This window comes from Tamandua tetradactyla, chromosome 2 (genome assembly GCF_023851605.1).
Source record: "Tamandua tetradactyla isolate mTamTet1 chromosome 2, mTamTet1.pri, whole genome shotgun sequence".
Classification (NCBI taxonomy): domain Eukaryota; kingdom Metazoa; phylum Chordata; class Mammalia; order Pilosa; family Myrmecophagidae; genus Tamandua; species Tamandua tetradactyla.
Genome location: NC_135328.1, coordinates 99,218,294 through 99,238,082, shown reverse-complemented (window position 1 = coordinate 99,238,082; position 19,789 = coordinate 99,218,294). Strand labels below are relative to the sequence as shown.

Below are 19,789 nucleotides of genomic sequence, written 5' to 3'. Positions count from 1 at the left end.
CAACCCAATTATTGTTACAATGGGAAAGTCTAGAACTTCCCTTTGAAGTTTTTTTTTTAATGAAATACGAGACACCTTGAAATGTCTGTGTGGTTATAATCCTTATACCCACCAGCACACTGCTAATCTTCATGACTAAAAATTAACAGCATCAGATTTGGAGTGGGTGAAGGTCCATTATTCCCAAAGCTGGACCCCAGATCTCTTCATTAAAATCTTAAATCCAGCTCTTTATAGGAATCAATAGGTAAACCACAGACTGGGAGAAAATATTTTCAGGCATATATCGAACAAAGAATTTGTATCTAGAGCATATTAATAACTCCTCTACTCATTAGTAAAAAGACAAACAACCCAATAAAAAATTGGGCGAAAAGACCTGAACAGACATTTCACAAAGGAAGATATAGGAATGGTGAATAAGCACATGAAAAAGTGCTCTGATTATTCATCAGGAATGCAAATTAAAACTATAAATTACCACTTCACACCAATTAGCATGGCTAAAATTGAAAAGAATGACAATACCAAGTCTTGGGGAGAAGCAACTGGAACTCTCAGACATTGCTGGTTAAAGTATAAAATGGTACACCAACTTTAAAAAGCTATTTGTCAGTTTCTTAGAATTTAAATATAAATCTCCTGTACAAAAGAATTCCAAATAATTTATGTAGATGTTCTGCTCTCAACCCTTGAATCCTTAAGTATGGGCTGCACACAGTAACTTTCTTCCAAAAAATATAGTATGGAAGAGGTGGAGATAACTACAGAGGTGAAACCTGACAGACACTAACTCAACCAAGTAGTCAAGGTCAACATCATCAGACATAAATCATGTTGATATCATGTGCCCTTAATCTTATGAGATGAAAAGGGAACTTCACCTCTGTCTCTGTGGTTTTCCTCCCCCAAACCCATAATAACCTCACTCTCATCAGGAGAAAAACAGCAAACAAATTCCAACTGTGACACAATCTACAAAATACCTGACCAGTACTCTGCAAACTGTCAAGGTCATCAAATACAAGAAAAGCCTGAGAAACTGTCACAGCCAAGAGCAGCCTAAGGAGATATGACACCTATAGTCAATGCTGTGTCCTGGATAAGATCCTGAAGCAGGAAAAGGATATTAGGTAAAAACTAATGAATTCCGAAAGACTATGGACCTAAGTTAATAATGGATCAATACTGGTTCATTAATTGTGGCAAATACACCTTACTAATGAAAAATGTTAATAATAGGGGAACTGGGTTGAAGTATATGAGAACTCTGTATTATTCTCTCGATTTTTCTGTAAATCTTAAACTATTTTAAAATAAAAATTAAATTCCAAAAAAATTAAATATATACCTACCCTATAATGTGAGAATCCACTTGCAGGAATATATGCAAGAGAAATAAATACATTTATCCACAAAACAACTTGGAGAAGAATGTTCACAGTAGCTGAATTCATTTTGAATCCAAACTGAGAAGAACCCAAATGTCCGAATACAGGTAACGGATAAATCAAGTTTCATACATTTATACAGTGGGATGCAAGCAATAAAAAGGAACAAGCTCCTGACACACAACAACAAGGATGAAATTCTAGAACACTACCTGATTAAAATAAGCCAGAGACCATGATTCCACTTACATGGAGGGTAAGAACAGACAAAATTAATCTATGGTAACAAAAGTGAGAAGAGTTGTTGCCTGGGTATTTTGGGGGAGAATGAAACTGACTGGAAGAGACATCAGGGAATCTTTTGGAGTGATGAAAATGTTCAATATCTTGTTTTGGGTGCTGGTATATGGGTATATTCAATTATCAAAACTCAACTTACTGAGAACTTGTGATCTGAATATGTCACTACATATGAAGGATACTCACTATATCTTAAAAATTCTGAATCCAGCTGCCAAGGCAAGAGTGTGAGATCATTCAACAAAAGGTGCTACTTCCAAAAGTCAGAACAAACAAGATGAGAGAATACCACAGGATTCACTGCCTGGTAGGCTTACTTTCTCTCCCATACTGGAGGGGCTGCCAATGACAAGTCAGAGTCAAACCATCAGAATGCCATGCCTCTTTCTGAAACACCAGTATGAGGTCCTGAGTCAAGGCCCAAACACTATGTACAAAGCCACCATGCACTGTACTTCAGATTTATTCCCATGCATGACATATTGTTATTATTATTAAAACTCTGGTCAAACTCATTGACCAAATTGTCTCCTGAATTATTTTTGTTGAGATCACTATGGCATATATCAGACACGAGGGCTATTAGGAATCAAGTATTACCTCTTTCAGAGGTTGCATCAGTTTCAAGGGTACAAAACATTGGAGGTATAAAGGACCCTCTTAGGGTTATAAGGACCTCCAGAATGGACCCCTCAGGTTTTATGCTGGTTTAATGGTGTGACTTCCAAGACCCAAATTTCCATTACATCCTTTACCTGATTGTGCCCCCCAAGCACAGAAGAGAGAGAAACACCAGCTACTATGAAGAACATCATGGTCACAAAGACTACTCAGCCATATCTGGGAAGGAGAATAATTTCTTATATTGTCATCATTCTTGCCTTAAACAAACAATAATTGAAGGTAATTTTTGAGTTCGTCTTTGTGGAAATTTAGAATTTAGAATTAGAAGACCTGGTTCAAATTCAGGGAGGGAGAATGAGATTGGGATGTTTATTCTCCTGGTACCTTCTTTGCAGGCTCAGGCTGGCTGTGTCCCTCCATGGAAAGCCACAGCTCCTCGCAAGACTGTTCTCTGTCCATGACTTTGACTTGCTGACTCTTGTCACCCCACCCTCTTCTTCTCCCTTCAGGCCAAGGTAGAGAAACAAACTCACTGTTTCCCACAACTGCTCATATCTTCGTGAATAGTTCTTTTCTTAATCTCTTGCCAAATTATCCTAAATTTATTTTGCATGTTTCCTGCAGAAACCTTGACTGATACCAATTCTCTACAAATTTTTCCTTATTTTTAACCTAAATTTTCCCTGCGCTTGAAGCCCAGTTTCTATTGTCCTCACCTAAAATTAATCAACACTGGCCTGGTGAAGTGAACACCATGGGTGAAAGTTCTTGAATTCTACTAAAGCCAACTTATCATTGGGTTTAACTCTCAAGAAAAAGAAACACCCAAAGCTCTCTATAACTTGTATCTTGGACCATGAGAGATGATGGAACACAAACAGAGGGGGGCTCGCCTGCTACGCCCCATGGTCTTTAAAGGTAAGCTGACAAATATGCCTTCAGAGAGCAGGTCCCCTCAACATGAGACCATGTGAGTTAAACTTTTATGCTCCCAGTTTTATTTTTTTGTTACTAACCTAAATCATGAGTATTTTATAATACTTATACAAGATGGATTTATGCAAAAGGCATTATGTTTCTCAATTCAGTAAATAGAATTCACCTCCACTCTGATCTCTTGCAATTGTGCCCCCATCTTTCATTACAGGTCATCAATTAAGTGATCCAATAAAAGAATGTTTGGTGAACCTGAAGTGATCAAGAACAGCATTACCTTCAATTTGCTTATACTTACCTGCTAAAAGTTCCTCATGAGTCACAACACAGCAATCATTAAATAATTATTGCCCAGCACAGCTTGGGTATTGTTCAGCACCTTTTTTCATACAAGATTTTATTCTCTAATTACTGCCCAGGGACTTTTATTTTGCTCCTTACTGCCCAGGGACTTTTATTTTGCTCCTTATTTTCCTATTGCTCCACACTCAAGAAGCAACTTAAATTCAACCGTGCATGCTTAAATAAATAAGTAGTTCCAGGATGGGCTTAACATGATTGAACTGAACAAAACATTTAGCACTACTGGCTCCTGAAAACCCACTAAAATGGCAGTAAAGGAAAATGCAGAAATCCATAAAGACAGAGAGAAAGCTGATGAACAAATTTCAACTAACTCAGTGCTCTTGAATCCTTTGACAGCAATGAGGAAAGCCAAAACTCAACAGGATTCAGTCCTCAGATGTTCAGAAGTCAGTGACACCAGATACTTCTGGACATGAAAGTGGGGCTAAAAATAGGAGTACAGATTGAGAGTGTATTTTGAGATGCAATTAGAAAATAGTACACCATTTATGGAAAGTTATGAGCAGTTTTGAATAATGTTGAACATATATTGACTGCCCTATGACCCAACAATTCCACTTTTAGATGTATAACCAAGAGAGACTAGTGTATATGTCCATAGAAAGACACGTACAAGAACGTTTACAACATTGTTCCAGTTCCCAAACTGGACAAAGAATAGGGAAATGGGTGAACAAATTGTAGTAAACTCATAAATGGAAGAAAAATTCAGCAATAAAAAGGAATAGACTACTGATGCACATAACATGGCTAAACCTCAAAAACATTATATGAGTGAAAGAAGCCAGACACAGCCCCTGCTATATATTTCATATAAATGAAGTTCTAGAGCATGAAAAAAAAAATCAGAACAGTGTTCACCACTGTGGAACTGGAGAAGAAATGACTGAGAAGGGGTATAAGGAAACTTTATAAAAGTTCTGTATCTTGATCTGGGTGATGATGACATACATGTGAAAATTCAGCAAGCTCTACACTTAAGACTCGTGCATTTTAATATAAGTAAATTATTTCTTTTTTAAAAAACAAAAGTGATAACTCCTTGATTCTTTTTCCCGACTGCAGCTGTGAAGCCAGAAGAAAACCCTTCCTTGACCACAGCTGAAGACTGAAAATTTTTCTCCGGAGAGAAGGCATTTGGGCTGGGGAACACCAGGCCCAGTGGAAGGAAGAAGGTCCATATTGAGAAGGATCGAGTGAGAATCACCCACTGATGAAGGCTCCAGCCTTCTTCCTCCACTGAGCTCAGCCGTGGGAATACACTGTAGGAAGGGCACTTGTAGGATCCTCACTGGGAATAGGACTAATCCAAAGAAAAGATCAAAGATACTCCTCCCCCCAGGTTAATCACACCCACAATGAAGTAAACAAGCTCCTCCCCCTAAATAATTCCAGCGAGCTTTTCAGTCTCCCACTCTGAGACAGCTCACCAAACATTTCAGGAAAGCACCTAACATGAAAGATAGAGATCTCTCTCACACACACAAACACTCAGCAGAGGAAAGGAGAAAAGAAAAAAAATGGGAAAAAGAACACTGGGAGGAAATAGAAACTATTTCTTCAAGGAGAAAAAATTTTAAAATAAAAATAAAAATACCAATAACATCCTCCGAACAGATAAGAGTATGCTTTTAAAAGAACCATTCAGAGGACAAAATGAGCGCTCAAATTTAAGAACATGATCACAAAAACGAAGGAAATAAAACTTCAATAAAATATCTAGAATAGAGAACTAAAAGGATCTCCTAACAGCTGCTGCAAAACAGACAGAGATTGAAAAATAGGAGGAAAAAAATACAAGAAAATTAGAAGAACACATTCCAAAAGGTCTGAAAATAGGAGTTCAAGAAAATCAAAACAGTAATTCAGGCAAATTTCTGGAACTTCCATATATAAATTTACAGATGGAAAGGATTACTGAGTGCCCAATTCAATAGATCCACAGAAAGCCCTACAATTTTCAGAATACTGGAGACAAGATCTTACAATCTTTCATAAAGTAAAAACAAGTCCCAAAGGATAATAATCAGAGTGGTATCAGACTTGTCCACATTAACAATGGAAGCCAAAATCAAGGGAGCAATAACTTCCAAATTCTGAATTAATCCTAATTAGAATTCTACCCTCAAAGTTGATATGTTTGCAATTTTGTAATTTATACAAGTTTTTAAATATGTGTTTCTTATGTACCCATTTCTCAGGAAGTTATTAGAAGATGTGCTCCCACAAAAATGAGAGTTTTCACTAATGTAAAAGAAGTTATGACATCTAGGAAACAGGAGATCCAACTCAAGAGAGAGGTGAATGGAACACCAAGAAAACAGCAATATGCAGCACCTAAAAAGCAACCAATCTAGATTGGAGCTAGTCAGAAAGTTCCAGGAGGGAGTCTTCTTTAGAAAATGAAATTACAGAATACCCAATATGTTTGAATATACTGAAAAAAGACATAACCAAAAGGAGAGTTGAAAGCTGAATTAATGATGAATACAAAGAAAACTAAGCAAATGAAGTAGAAAAGAACATTGCTAACTCAAGGAAAGATAAAATGTTCTACAAAATAGAAAAGAAATCAGTCAAAACAAATAAATATTGAATATTCCTCTGCTCAAAATCATGATATAATTATATTGAGAGGAGGAGTATAAAAAATGTGTTTAGGGGGAGAGTGTAAAGTAAGCTATATTCTAATTGTCCATAATGCTAGAAATTGAGAAGAAGCAATATAAGCACTTTATTTGGAAATATAAAGCTAAATATCAAAAGTGTGGTTAACAGTGGTCGGCTTTTGAGTGAGGAATGGGAAACTGAATGCTTTTTGTTAAGACTTATAGGACTATTTGAGCCTTTAAACTATGTGCATTCATAACTTTGATAAAAACAAAAATTAAATGTGAAACTTGAGCTTGGAATCAAGTAAATATGAGCTCAATTCCTGGCCCATTCTCTTATTAGCTAAGTGACCTTGGGCAAAATACTTAACTACTCTGCGTCTCATTTCCTTACTTGTGAAATAGAGACATACCTACCTCAAAAGGCTGTTGGAAGGAACAAAAAAAATACGATAATGCCCATAAAACTACCCATGACAGTGCCTGACAAATAGATGCCTCATCAATAAATGTATTAGTCAATTTACAAACTATTTTTCCTAACTTCTCCTGTCCACTCCCCACCCTGCCCCTCCATGCTTGGGTAACCTCTAATCTACTTTCAGTCTCTAAGAATTTGCTATTTCTAGTCATTTCATATAAATGAAATCATATGGTATTTGTCCTTACATGCCTTGCTTATTTCACTTAGCATAATGTTTTCAAGATTCATATTTGTTGCAACAGGTCTCACATTAACATTCCTTCTTACAGTCAAATAATATACTACTGTACGTATATACCATATTTTGTTTATCCATTCATCTGTTAATGAACATTTGGGTCATTTCCACCTTTTGGCTATTGTGAATAATGCTGCTATGAACACTGATGTACAAATATCTGTGTCCCTGTTTTCAATTTCTTTGTGTATAAACCTAGGAGTAAATAGCCAGGTTATATGGTAATTCTATAGGTAACTTTCTGAGGAACTGCTATACTACTCTCTAGAGTGGATGCACCCTTTAACATTCCCCCTAACAATGCACCAGGGTTCCAATATCTCCACATCCTTTCCAACACTTGTTATCTTCCATTTTTTAAATAATAACCATTCTCATGGGTATGAAGTCATATCTCACTGCGATTTTGATTTGCATTTCCCTAATGGCTAATGATGTTGAGCATCTTTGCATGTATTTATTGGATAGTAAAAATGTCAACAGCTCACCAAATTCTTTCCTCCTGAAAAGAAACTTCTAAAGAAGTAAAAACTAATTTAAAAATACTAATAATGCCTCAGATTGCTTTTCTTTCACACGTTCATTCTTCTGTTTTCCTAAGAAAATATCACTCATACTAATTTTTTATTCATATGCAGCCTTGACACTACTCAAAAATACATGAAAACTAAAATGTACTTTTCTCCAGTGGGGCACAAAATTTGAACTAAGGACACAAAGACATAGTTGGTGCTAAATAATATTGAATGAATGAATAGCAATAAGCAAATGAGAGAAAATCAATTATTTACAGTAAATACTACATACAAGTATTGTGCATTCTTACTAATATCCTACAATATATACTGAGATTCCTGAAAAGTAAACACCTCACTCGCAATCACTGCTTACATGAAAATGACCACCACTTCCTGGGGAAACAGATGGGAAATGCTGGGACTCCTGTTCCGATGCTCCAGAGGAAGAGGGAGTGGGATTGGTGAGTGGCAGGAAGAACAAAAGCACCCAGTCCTTAGAATGCAGGTTACATTTTTTTCAGTGAAACAAGAATATTGTGCTGTCTAGCTAGGAATCTAACTGCCATTCTAACATTTATATTCTCAGAAACATGGAGTCCAAGCTCCAAAACACTGATTAGTCACAAGCAAATGTCATAGGACTTACAAATGCCATAATCACTTATTGACTCTTAATATTTAAAAATTTAGTTTGGGGAGCCATTTTTTAAAATATTTTCATTGAGAAATCTTCACACACATATGGTCCATATACAGTATACAATCAATGGCTCACAATATCATCACATAGTTGTGTATGCATCACCATGATCATTTTTAGGACATCTGCATCACTCCAGAAAAAGAAATAAAAAGAAAAAACTCAGACATCCCATACTCTTAGCACTCCCTCTCACTGACCACCAGTATTTCAATCTACCCAATTTTTTTTTACCCCTTATCCCCCTATTATTTATCTATTTATTTTTCCTTATTTTTTACTCATCTGTCCATACCTTGGATAAAAGGAGCATCAGATACAAGGTTTTTACAATCACATGATCACACTGTAAAAGCTGTATCATTATACAATCATCTTCAAGAATGAAGGCTACAAGAACACAGTTCAACGGTTTCAGGTACTTCCCTCCAGCCACTCAAATGCACCATAAACTAAAAAGGGATCTCTATATAATGCATAAGAATAACCTCCAGGATAACCTGGATTTAGATTCATGAACAAAGTCATTGGAACACAACACAGTGGCAAAGGAAGGAGAAGGAAGAGGAGGAGGAGACACTAAACTAAAATCTTTCTGAACTATTTCAGCAAAATGAATACTTTGATTACCCCACACAAAGGTGACCAACCAAACGGAATAAATGACAATCACTCCTAGAGCCTAGACTCGTACAACTTTAAACCCACTTCAGGAGCTCACACATGCAATGACTTGGTTGTCTGTGTGCCTTTAATCCTCAGACCACAAAAGAGCCTAATCCCAGGCTCTCCTCCCTTGACACCCATTAAACTTCTTCCAGAAGCTTGGCAGATAGATCGCCAACGTCCAGAACAGCTCTCCTTGCCAATGAGCCAAACACATGCTGGTTGCTGAGAAGAGAACCAGCTGTATCCCTTTCTTCTTAAGGATGTTTAATGCCAGATTTACTTATATTATGGCTGTCCCATGATTCTCTTTTTTATAAAGTGTTTAAAATATAATTATAGAATTTCCTTCCCATTCTTCTGTCAACAAGACTGAAAGGCATCTTCACCAGAGTGAGATGTAAATTTTCATCAGTTTGGAACACAGCTTCAAGGAGTGCTAAAAGCACCTGTAACCTACAGTTGCTTATTCCTGGTAAAAATATTTAAACCTCAGGTACACTTTCAAGCCCCCTTGTGAAAAGGAAATTTTGGCCTGCTAGGGGTCCCTTTCAGCACATGACTTCTAATTTCTCGGGAAAGTGACATTTCTCATGAGCCCAGCAAGCAGGCTGAGCAGAGCCTGTGTCTGACTTCATAATTCCTCAATTCAACTTGGGCAGCTCTGCCACCCTCAGTTAACATGGTCTCATGGGGATGTGGCTCAGCACCAGGAGGAAAACATCCTAATGAGACTCTCAAGAGAAATAGTCAGTGGATCATGAGACACATGAGATTTGTTATTCTATCAAGGTCAAAGGGTCAGGAAACTGATAGTCTATCCCGTCGGAAATAAGGTAGCAAAAGTAAATTCAGATTTGATGATAAGAGAGGCAGAGAAAAGATACTTTTAAATAAAATTGCAGATCTATGGTTTCAAGATTCCTTTCCTTACTCCATGATTCTCTCATCCTTTCCTCTATGGACAGATGAGTAAAAATATGGATAAAATAAATAATAGGGGGATGGGGGTCGGATAGATTGAAATACTGGTGGTCAATGAGAGGGATATGGGATGTATGAATTTTTTCTTTTTATTTCTTTTTCTGGAGTGATGCATATGTTCTAAAAATGATCATGGTGATGAATACATAACTATGTGATGATACTATGGGCCATTGATTGTACAACATGCAGAGACTGTATGTGTGTGAAGATTTGTCAATAAAAATATTTTTTTAAAAAAAGGTATTCTGTGGAAAATGTGGCATGAAGTGAACTTAAGTTTGGGAACCATAAAGTATATATAATTCCTTAAGTTCAGCAAATAGCTAGTCACATTTTCACTTGTCTTTTTAAAAATAATTGGTTTGTTTGAATTAGGAGCCAAACAAACAAGATCCTCACATTGCATTTGGTTGATATTTATTTCAAGTCTCAATCAATGTTTTTTGTTTTCCTCTCTTTTTCCCCATTGCAATTTATTTGCTAAAGAAACTAGGTCCTTGGAACAGTTGAGTTATGTATGTAAAAATTCTGGATTTTGCTGATTGCATCCCATGGTGGTATTTAACCTGTTTCTCTGTCCCCTTTATTTCCCATAACTAGTAGTTAAATCTAGAGGCTTGATCTGATTCAAGTTTGATTTGGGGGAACACACTGCCTGGTTGTCTCTCTTTTTGTAATTTTCCACAGATGTATAATTTCAAAGAATTATATATCTATGGAAAATGTGGTATGAAGTGGAGTTAAGTTTGGGTTACACAAAGCCAAACAATTAGCACTTCTAAGAACCTTTGAAACATTAAAGTTGTCTATGAATTAGCAAGAGGAAAGTATAGTATATGGCATTCCCTAAATCTACATGACCAAAGTGCTCCTTTTCCAAAGATAACTATCTAATAACTCATAACAGGACAGTATCATGGGTACAGTGTGGGGAACACTGGCTTGAGGAATCCTACTGGTAATGTCTATTTACTGACACTTCTAAATATAAAAATTTCAAGTCACCCTAGTGATCTAAGTACCATTAAGGGCTGTCAATATCACAAAAAGACAACCAGACAGTGTGTCCCCCATATCGAATTTGAATCAGATCAGGCCTCAGATTTAGCTACTAGTTACAGGAAATAAAGGGGACAGAGAAACATGTTACATTCCACAATGGGATGCAATCAGCAAAATCCAGAATATATACATACATAACTCAACTGTACCAAGGACCTAATTTTTTTAGAAAATAAATTGCAATGGGGAAAAAGAGAAGAAAAAGAGGAACATTGATTGCGACTTGAAATAAATATCAACCAAATGCAATGTGAGGATCTTGTTTGTTTGGCTCCTAATTCAAACAAACCAATTATTTTTAAAAGGCAAGTGAGATCATGACTAGCTATTTGCTGAACTTAAGGAATTATGTATCTTTTATCGCCTGAATATTTAATTATGAAATGTTGTAAAGCCTTGAATTTATTTCAAACAATCCAATGGCAAGAAAGAAGGGAAACGAGGAGGGGTATATGAGAAGCGTTTGACTTGTTGATAATTGTTACCCTAGGCAATGGGTACATAGGAGTTTATTGTACTTCTCTCAGCTTTGGGGGACATTTGAAACTTTTCACACCCCCCAAAAAAGACTTAAGTCTACCAGCCTCATCTCTTCACAAAGTCAGTTCCTGGTAAAAGAAAAAAAAGAGGCAAGAAGATTGTTCTAGAATAAAAAAAAACTAAAGAGACAGAATAATCAAATGCAATGAGTGAACCTAGATTGCATTCTGAATTTTTTTAAGAAGGCAGGGTACAGAAGAGTATTCACTTTGTGTACACTTCCTGTATACTATCTGTACACTTACACATACAGAAATGTGCACAAATCATACATCAGCTAAACAAGTCATTTATTAAGAAAATTTATTAAAACATTTTGGAACAATTGAGATATTTGAATATGGGCTATTAGATGACATTAGGAAATTACTGATAACTTTATTAGGCATGATAACATTATTTCTCTGATGCAGAAGAACACCTTATTTTTAGGCGATGCTTCCTAAAGTATATAGTGGTGAAGTACCAAGAAGCCTGCAACTTAGAAATAGTGCACTATAAAATATCCATCTGGATTTATATAGACATAGCAAATTTAGCAAAATATTACAGCTATTAAATCCAAGCACAGGATATACGGGCATTCACCTACCTGCTTCTCTCAAGCATATCCCAACATGAAGCCCATCAATCACCATGGTCCACTCAATTGCACACAACTCTGATAGCCCTCCCTCCTGGCCAAGCCTGCTGTTGAAACAGACCCACAAAGCAAGGCAGTGATAAAAAGCATAGACTCTAGAGATAGACCACCTGAGCTTGCATCCAAATTCTGCCACTTCTAGGTACATGACCTTAGGCAAATTACTTCACCTCTCAGTGCCTCGGTTTCCTCAGAATGAGGATACTAACTGTACCTAATAGGATTTGTGGATTAATATATGCATCTAAATTTGTGTTTGTTATTTAGCATTACTATATTACAAATATTAATCAACAAAGTTCTTTATTCATAATTAGAATGGACAACAGGCTATCAACAGACATTCAAAAAGCTAACAGCACAGAAAAGAAGGCTCAAGATTATCAACCAGAACCAACCAAAAACCCTGATCAGGGAGAAAATACAGATTATTCAGAGTATAGAAGAGAACAATTTTTAATGTATCTTTAAAGATAGGAGAAAAAAAAAACAGTTGCTGTGATAAAGGATAAATCAGAGATCAAATGAGTTGGTGAACATTAAAAATATGATTGTCACAATAAATATTTCAATAGAATGGAAGGAGAAAAAAATACCCAGAACACAAATTAAAAAAAAAAAACAAACAGAAAATGTGAGACTTTGAAAAGTTAAGAAAGAGATTCAATCCGCCAGGTCCAACATCTGATTATTGAATGTCTAGAAAGAACAGAGCAAATAGAGGTAAGGGAACAATCAAAGAAAATCTTTACTATTGAAGAAAGGCACACATCTTCAAATTAAAAGAGCTTACTGAGTGTGCCAGTTTGAAACTATTGTGTACCCCAGAAAAGCCATATTTTTGAATCCTCACTCAATATTGATGGGTGGGATCTTTTTGATTGTTTCTATGGAGATGTGACCTACCTAATCATGGGTTGTGCTTTTTGATTAGGTGGTTTCCATGGAGATGTGTCTCCACCCATTCAAGGTGCGATTGTTTACTAGAGAACTTTAAGAGGGAACCATTTTGGAAAGAGCAGCAGAGCCCACACAGCCAGAGACCTTTGAAGATGCAGAAGGAAAGCATTCCTGAGGAATCCTTACAAAACGAGAAGCCAGGAGAGAAAGCTAGTAGATGCCAGCCCCATGCCTTTCTGAGCTGACAGAGGTGTCCAGAAGCCAAAGACCCCAGCAGTTGCTGGCCATGTGCCTTCCCAACTGATAGAGGTGCTCCAGATGACATCAGCCCTTTGTGAGTGAAGGTAACCATCTGTTGGTGCCTCAATTTGGACATTTTCATGGCTTTAGAACTATAATTTGCAACTTAATAAATTCCCTTTTTAAAAGCTGTTCCATTTCTAGTAATATTGTATTCTGGTAGCTTTAACAAACTAAAATACTGAGAAATGAAAATGATGAAGGAAGAAACAGCAATACCTAGGCATATTTTCCCAAAATTTCAGAAGACTGTCAGAAAAATTATCTGAAATTTGGAAATAGGCAAAAAGATTACTGAGTGTGTATACATTTGTTTGTTTACTAGGCTATTTTACAATTCTGCAGGGGCAGAGTTTAGGTTGTAGTTTTTGTTTTGTTTTGTTTATTAGTAGAGATGCAGCTAATTTCTGTCTGGTGGAACAGAAAACCTCAAAAGAAGTTAGTTTATGGCCCAGTTGGATATTAACCAGTTTTGTATCTATCCCAGCAAGCTTCTCCTAACATCGCCTATAAATACCTAGCTTCTCAAATGTTCTTTGAATCAGTTTTCCTTCATTAGTGATACATGTTCACTTTGTTTTCCCAAGAGTCGGGATTTTATCTTTTCAAAAATACCAAGGTAAAGAAAAGATCCTAAACACTTCCAGGAAGATAAAGGAGGTCACCTACTACGGAACAAGAGTCAGATCAGCATCATGCTTCTCATCGGTAATACAAGATGACAAAAGCAGTCAAGCAATGCCTTCACATTTCGAAAGGAAATTTATCTTGAACCAGAATCTATATCCAGCCAAACCATCATTCTAGCATGAGGACAAAACAAAGACACATCGATATATTTAAGCCCTGAAAGTTCCCTGCCCTTACATTCTTTCTGAAAATTAGTACTTGAGAATGTTCTCTGGTAAAATGAAAAAGGAATTCAGGAGAAAAGAATGCATGAGATCAAAGAAACAGTGACTCTAATTCAAGAACACAAAGAAAAGAAATATTAAGATGACATGTGTGCAGCAGCCTAAAAAACAATTCACTCCAAACTAGAACAGGAAGTTAAAGGTCTTAGATAAAAATGTCCAAAGGAGAAAGTGGAACAGTTAGCAGAAAGAGAATAATTAAGAAGCCAGATGAATAAAACTTCACAATAACAATCAGCTGGTTTTCAACAAAGGTGCCAAGATAATTCAATGGGGAAAGAACAGTCTTTTCAGCAAATGGTTCTGGAATAACTGGATAACATGCAAAAGAATAAACATGTTTCTTGAAGATGAATGTATAATGATAAAGCTTTCATAATGTGACTACGTGATTGTGAAAACCTGTGTCTGATGTTCCCTTTATCTATGGTATTGACAGAAGAGTAAAAAATATGGATTAAAAACAAATAAATAATAGGGGGAACAAAGGTTAAAATATATTGAGTAGATGGAAATACTAGTGATCAATGAGAGGGAGGGGTAGGGGGTATGGTATGCATGAGTTTTTCCTTTTTTCTTTTTATTTCTTTTTCTGGAATGATGTAAATGGTCTGAGAAATGATCATGGTGATGAATATACTATCATGGATTGATATTGTGAGCCACTGATTGTACACCACGCACAGAATGTTTGTATGTTAAAAGAACGTTTATGTGTGTATGTTGTTTTGGTTTTATAATATAAAATAAATTTTAAAAATAATAATAACAACTCTGAGGCCACAGGACACCCCAACCAGACCCCAAGATTCCATTGCCTGTCCTGTGTGGCTACCAACCTCCAAGGGACACGCAGCAGGCTGTCCAAGTACTCAGCCTTAAGCCCTTCTCCCCTCCCCACTTTGGGGGACGGAACTCAAATGCCCCAGCAATTCAGTGACTTTCTCCAAAATACTTGTCTCTTTAATCCCTAATCTTTCTATAGGATAAGAGATGGCGATCAGCTAAACCTTGTGAAACTGTTTTTCACCCCCCAGCTTTAAGTACTGCTCAGCCTAACACACACTAGAATGTGGGGGCAGTTCACATCTATTATATTGAGGCCTCAGAAGAATCTAGAAATAAGGAATCCAATTTTAACATCCTATCACAATACCATGTACATAATAAAAATACTGTAAATGCTATTAATTGGTTTTCATAGTCTTGGCAACAATTTATAGATAAGGTTTAAATGGTATAATTTAAGAACAGAATGTAAATGTTAAAACACTGACAATATAAAAGTAAGATATTATTGTCAAAAGTTGGGAGGTGGGAGGTGAAATAAAGTAGAAATAAATGCTAATTTCTTTTTTAAAAACAATTTTATCCACACACCACACAATCCATCCAAAGGGTACAATCAGTGGCTCTTGGTATAATCACAGAGTTATGCAATCACTGCCACAATCAACTTGAGAGCATTCTCAGTGCTGTGGAAAAAAAAAAATCCCCATATCCCATATACCTTCCTATTGTTGACTCTTTGCTTTGGTATAGTTATAACTGATGAAAGAATATTACAATGTTACTCTTAACTATATTCCTTAGCTTGCATTAATCGTGTTTTTCCCATATACCACCCTATTATTAACATCTTGTAATAGTGATATACATTTGTTCTAGTTTATGTAAGAACTTTCTTATACTTGTACAATTAACCACAGTCATCATCCATGACAAGTTTTGCTATGTTATATAATCCCATGTTTTATCCTCTACCTTTCCATCTAGTGACATCCACAACCCCAGACTTTCTCCTCCAATCATACTCACACTCAGCATTGTTAATTACACTTACCAGCACCTCTTTCCATTTCCAAACATTTGCAATCACCCTCACTGAAAATTCTGTACACCTTAAGCATCATCTGCCCATTCTCTATCCTCTTTCTGTCTCCTGGTCGCCTATACTCTAGATTTTAACTCCCAGAGTTTGCTCATTATAATTAGTTCATATCAGTGACACCCTACAGTATTTGCCCTTTTGTATCTGGCTTATTTCACTCAACCTAATGTCCTCAAGGTTCACTGATGTTGTTCAATGCATCAGAACTTCGTTCCTTCTTCCAGCTGCATAATAGTCCATCGTATGTACACAGTTGGTTCATTCACTCATTTGTTGATGGACACTTGGGTTATTTCTATCTTTTGGCAATCATGGATAATGCTGCTATGAACATTTGTGTGCAAATGTCTATTCACATCCCTGCTTTCGGTTCTTCTGAATAAATACCTAGCAAGAGGACTGCTAGATCATATGGTAGTTCTATACTTAGCCTCCTGAAGAACTGCTGAAGTGCCTTCCAAAGTGGCTGTACCGTCCTACATTCTCACCAGCAAAGCTAATTTCTTCATCTTATAAAATGGAAAGCCAAAGTACTATCCGAAGTTAATTAATTAAGAAGCTGAAGTTTATAATATTATTTTAAGTTGTAAAGTAGCCAATAGGGTAAATAAAACTAATTTTTTAAAATAAAAGGGTAGCACAAAGGTTATAAATTTCTCACTTTTAGCAAGATAGAAACAACCACTAGGAATGCTATAACCAGAAATTGTTTAAAATGGATATTTCTAGGGAGTATAATCAAGTTTGAGTACTAGAAGGAATGCACAGAGGTCTAATTATTCTTTTTAATAAGAGTAAGAAGGCTAATAGGCTTTCCCTATTTTAAATAAAAAAACAGAATTTTTCCCTTTAAAAGCTATTTTGTTAATTATAAAATGTAAGAATTGTATGTTGGACATGTGTGTGTGAGATAGTTATATAATATATTTTTAGAGATAGAGATATGGGTATAAAATAAATGGGAATATGAGAGGATCGTATGGTAGCCCATGACAAGCTCTGGGATCTGTCCTGTAATCACTTATTGAAGAGTGCTTTGAAAACTATTGCTTTTTTATTTCATTGCTTTGTATACATGTTATACTATACAATAAAAAAAGCTTAAGAAAGTAAATAAATAGATGGGAAAACTCTCAATATTTAACAGAGAGGTTAAGTGTTATGACCCAAATTGCACAACTACTTAGTAGACAGGCTGGGTCTTCAACCCAGGTCCGACTCACATTCACACTATTTTCCCTCCATCAATTTGCAGAATACCTGCTAATACACAATGCATGTTTATAAACCATTCTTTTCCCTTCATCAAAGAACTTCACAAGGCAACTCTTTGGTATCCTAGTTGAGAAATTATAGCTAGTAAGACCCAATCCCACCACCACCCACAACACTTCCCACAGATGTCAAACACTCACCATACATCAGTCTAACTCGAGCACCCTTGGGCTTTCTTGTTCTTCGACTGAGTTATCATAACTACCCAACTGTGCCAAGTGAATCTCTTTTATTTTTAAACTAGTTTTTTAAAAATACTACAGGGAACTGTTTCCAAGGTTTGCTGGGCTTTGGGCTGTAGCGAGGCGGCGGGTTATCTGAGGCAAGGCGATCGAGATCTTTCCAGACTCGCGAGAGCGCCCCCTTCTTCCGCAGCTACAGGAACCCAGCGGCAATGATGGCTCTGGTGTCCCGCTCGCGGAGCCCGGAGGGGGAAGCCTCGGGCTCCGCCGGGAAGCGTCGCAGTTTGTCGAAGAGCCCCAAGCCCAGCAAAGCCGCCCGCTCCCCGCGGGGCCGCCGCTCGCGCTCGCGCTCTTGTCCTCGGTCTGGGGACCGGAATGGCCTCGGACATCAGCTGGGGAGTCTCAGCCAAGGCTCCCGAAACTATTCCTACCGCTCCCGCTCGCGGTCTCGGTCTAGAGAGCGCTCTTCTGGGCTTCGCAGCACCCCCTTCGCTTCGGCTTCTTCGTCTGCCTACTATGGCGGTTACTCGCGTCCGTACGGGGGCGATAAACCGTGGCCTAGCCTCCTGGACAAGGAGAGGGAGGAGAGCCTGCGGCAGAAGAGATTAAGTGAGAGAGAGAGGATTGGAGAATTGGGAGCACCTGAAGTATGGGGACTTTCTCCAAAGAATCCTGAACCAGACTCTGATGAACATACACCAGTAGAGGATGAAGAGCCAAAGAAAAGTACTACATCAGCTTCTACTTCAGAAGAAGAAAGAAAGAAGAAGAAGAAATCTAGTCATTCAAAAGAAAGGTCCAAGAAAAGAAGAAAGAAAAAATCATCCAAACGAAAACATAAGAAGTATTCTGACGATAGTGACAGTGACTCTGATTCTGAAACAGACTCTAGTGGTGAAGATACAAAAAGGAGAACGAAGAAAGCCAAGAAAAAGGAAAAGAAGAAGAAACACAGATCGAAGAAGTACAAGAAAAAGAAGTCTAAAAAGAATAGAAAAGAGAACAGTGATTCCAGCTCTAAAGATTCCCAAGAAGAATTTCTTGAGAATCCCTGGAAGGATCGATCAAAACCTGAAGAACCCTCAGATTTAATTGGACCAGAGGCTCCAAAAACACTTGCCTCTCAAGATGATAAACCTTTGAACTATGGCCATGCTCTGTTACCTGGTGAAGGTGCAGCTATGGCTGAATATGTAAAAGCTGGAAAACGTATCCCACGAAGAGGTGAAATTGGCTTGACAAGTGAAGAAATTGCATCATTTGAATGCTCAGGTTACGTAATGAGTGGTAGCAGGCATCGCCGAATGGAGGCTGTGCGACTGCGCAAAGAGAACCAGATCTATAGTGCTGATGAGAAGAGAGCCCTTGCATCCTTTAACCACGAAGAGAGACGAAAGAGAGAGAACAAGATTCTGGCCAGTTTTCGAGAGATGGTATACAGAAAGACCAAAGGGAAGGATGACAAATAAAGATTTCCTGGTTGTTCAGCAAACGCTTAAAACAACTAAAAAGAAAGTTTGGGTTCCATGCACACAGACAAAACGATTATTATGATCTGAAAAAGCTTTACAGTGCTACTGTGCCTTCTATTTAATTATTTCAGTCCTTCAATTAAACATTGCTTATTGGGCGGGTCACAGTGGCTCAGCAGGCAGAGTTCTCACCTGCCATGCCAGAGACCCGGGTTTGGTTCCCTGTGCCTCCCCATGCAAAAAAAAAAAAAAAAAAAAAAAGAAAGCTGCTTAGTGGTAACAACTTTAACAGGTTCTGTGGGTGATTTGGGATTGGCCATAACTTTTTGGTTTAAACATCCAAATTATAAATTAAATCCTCCTGAATTGAGAGAGGTGGCATGGAGAGAAAGTTTCAGTGAGATGAGAAAACTCTCACACCATGAGGTGTGCTTCTATTAGCTCTACATGATGCCTACCCTCTCCCCACCCAATGGAGCTTGTGAAGGAAATTGTTGTTACTCTATTTTGGGTGTGTTATAAATGGACTTGATAGAAACATACAGGAGGCATAAAATGAAACGAAGGCATTACTAGAAAAGGCATATCTGGAATTTGAAAATTAACTTGTATAATACAGTATATAGTCTGCCCTAAATGTGATGTATTCTGGTTTTAGCCCCTACCTCTACCCCAAAAACAACAAATAAACCAAAAAGTGAACTAACCCATTGACTTGTTGAATTGAAAATGTGAATGTTAGTTTTTTAAAACTCTTAAGTCACTTAAAAATGGTTCTTTAAAAAATA

The 19,789-nt window shown here is 37.2% G+C and overlaps 1 protein-coding gene and 1 pseudogene across 6 annotated transcripts in view; one reads left to right on the top strand and one right to left on the bottom strand.

The window, feature by feature from the left end:
• Positions 1–19,789, bottom strand: part of ENTREP1 (endosomal transmembrane epsin interactor 1) — a 136,402-nt gene that overhangs the window by 30,486 nt on the left and 86,127 nt on the right. The window contains exon 1 of one of the 6 annotated variants that reach the window (XM_077148379.1): positions 17,488–17,761. The exons of the other annotated variants lie outside the window; for them this stretch is intronic. Coding sequence (XP_077004494.1) covers positions 17,488–17,490 — 3 coding nt within the window. The 5' untranslated portion in view covers positions 17,491–17,761. Of the gene's footprint in view, positions 1–17,487; positions 17,762–19,789 lie in introns of those variants that run through there. 6 annotated transcript variants of the gene reach the window in all.
• Positions 17,617–19,707, top strand: LOC143673617 (NF-kappa-B-activating protein pseudogene; annotated as a pseudogene).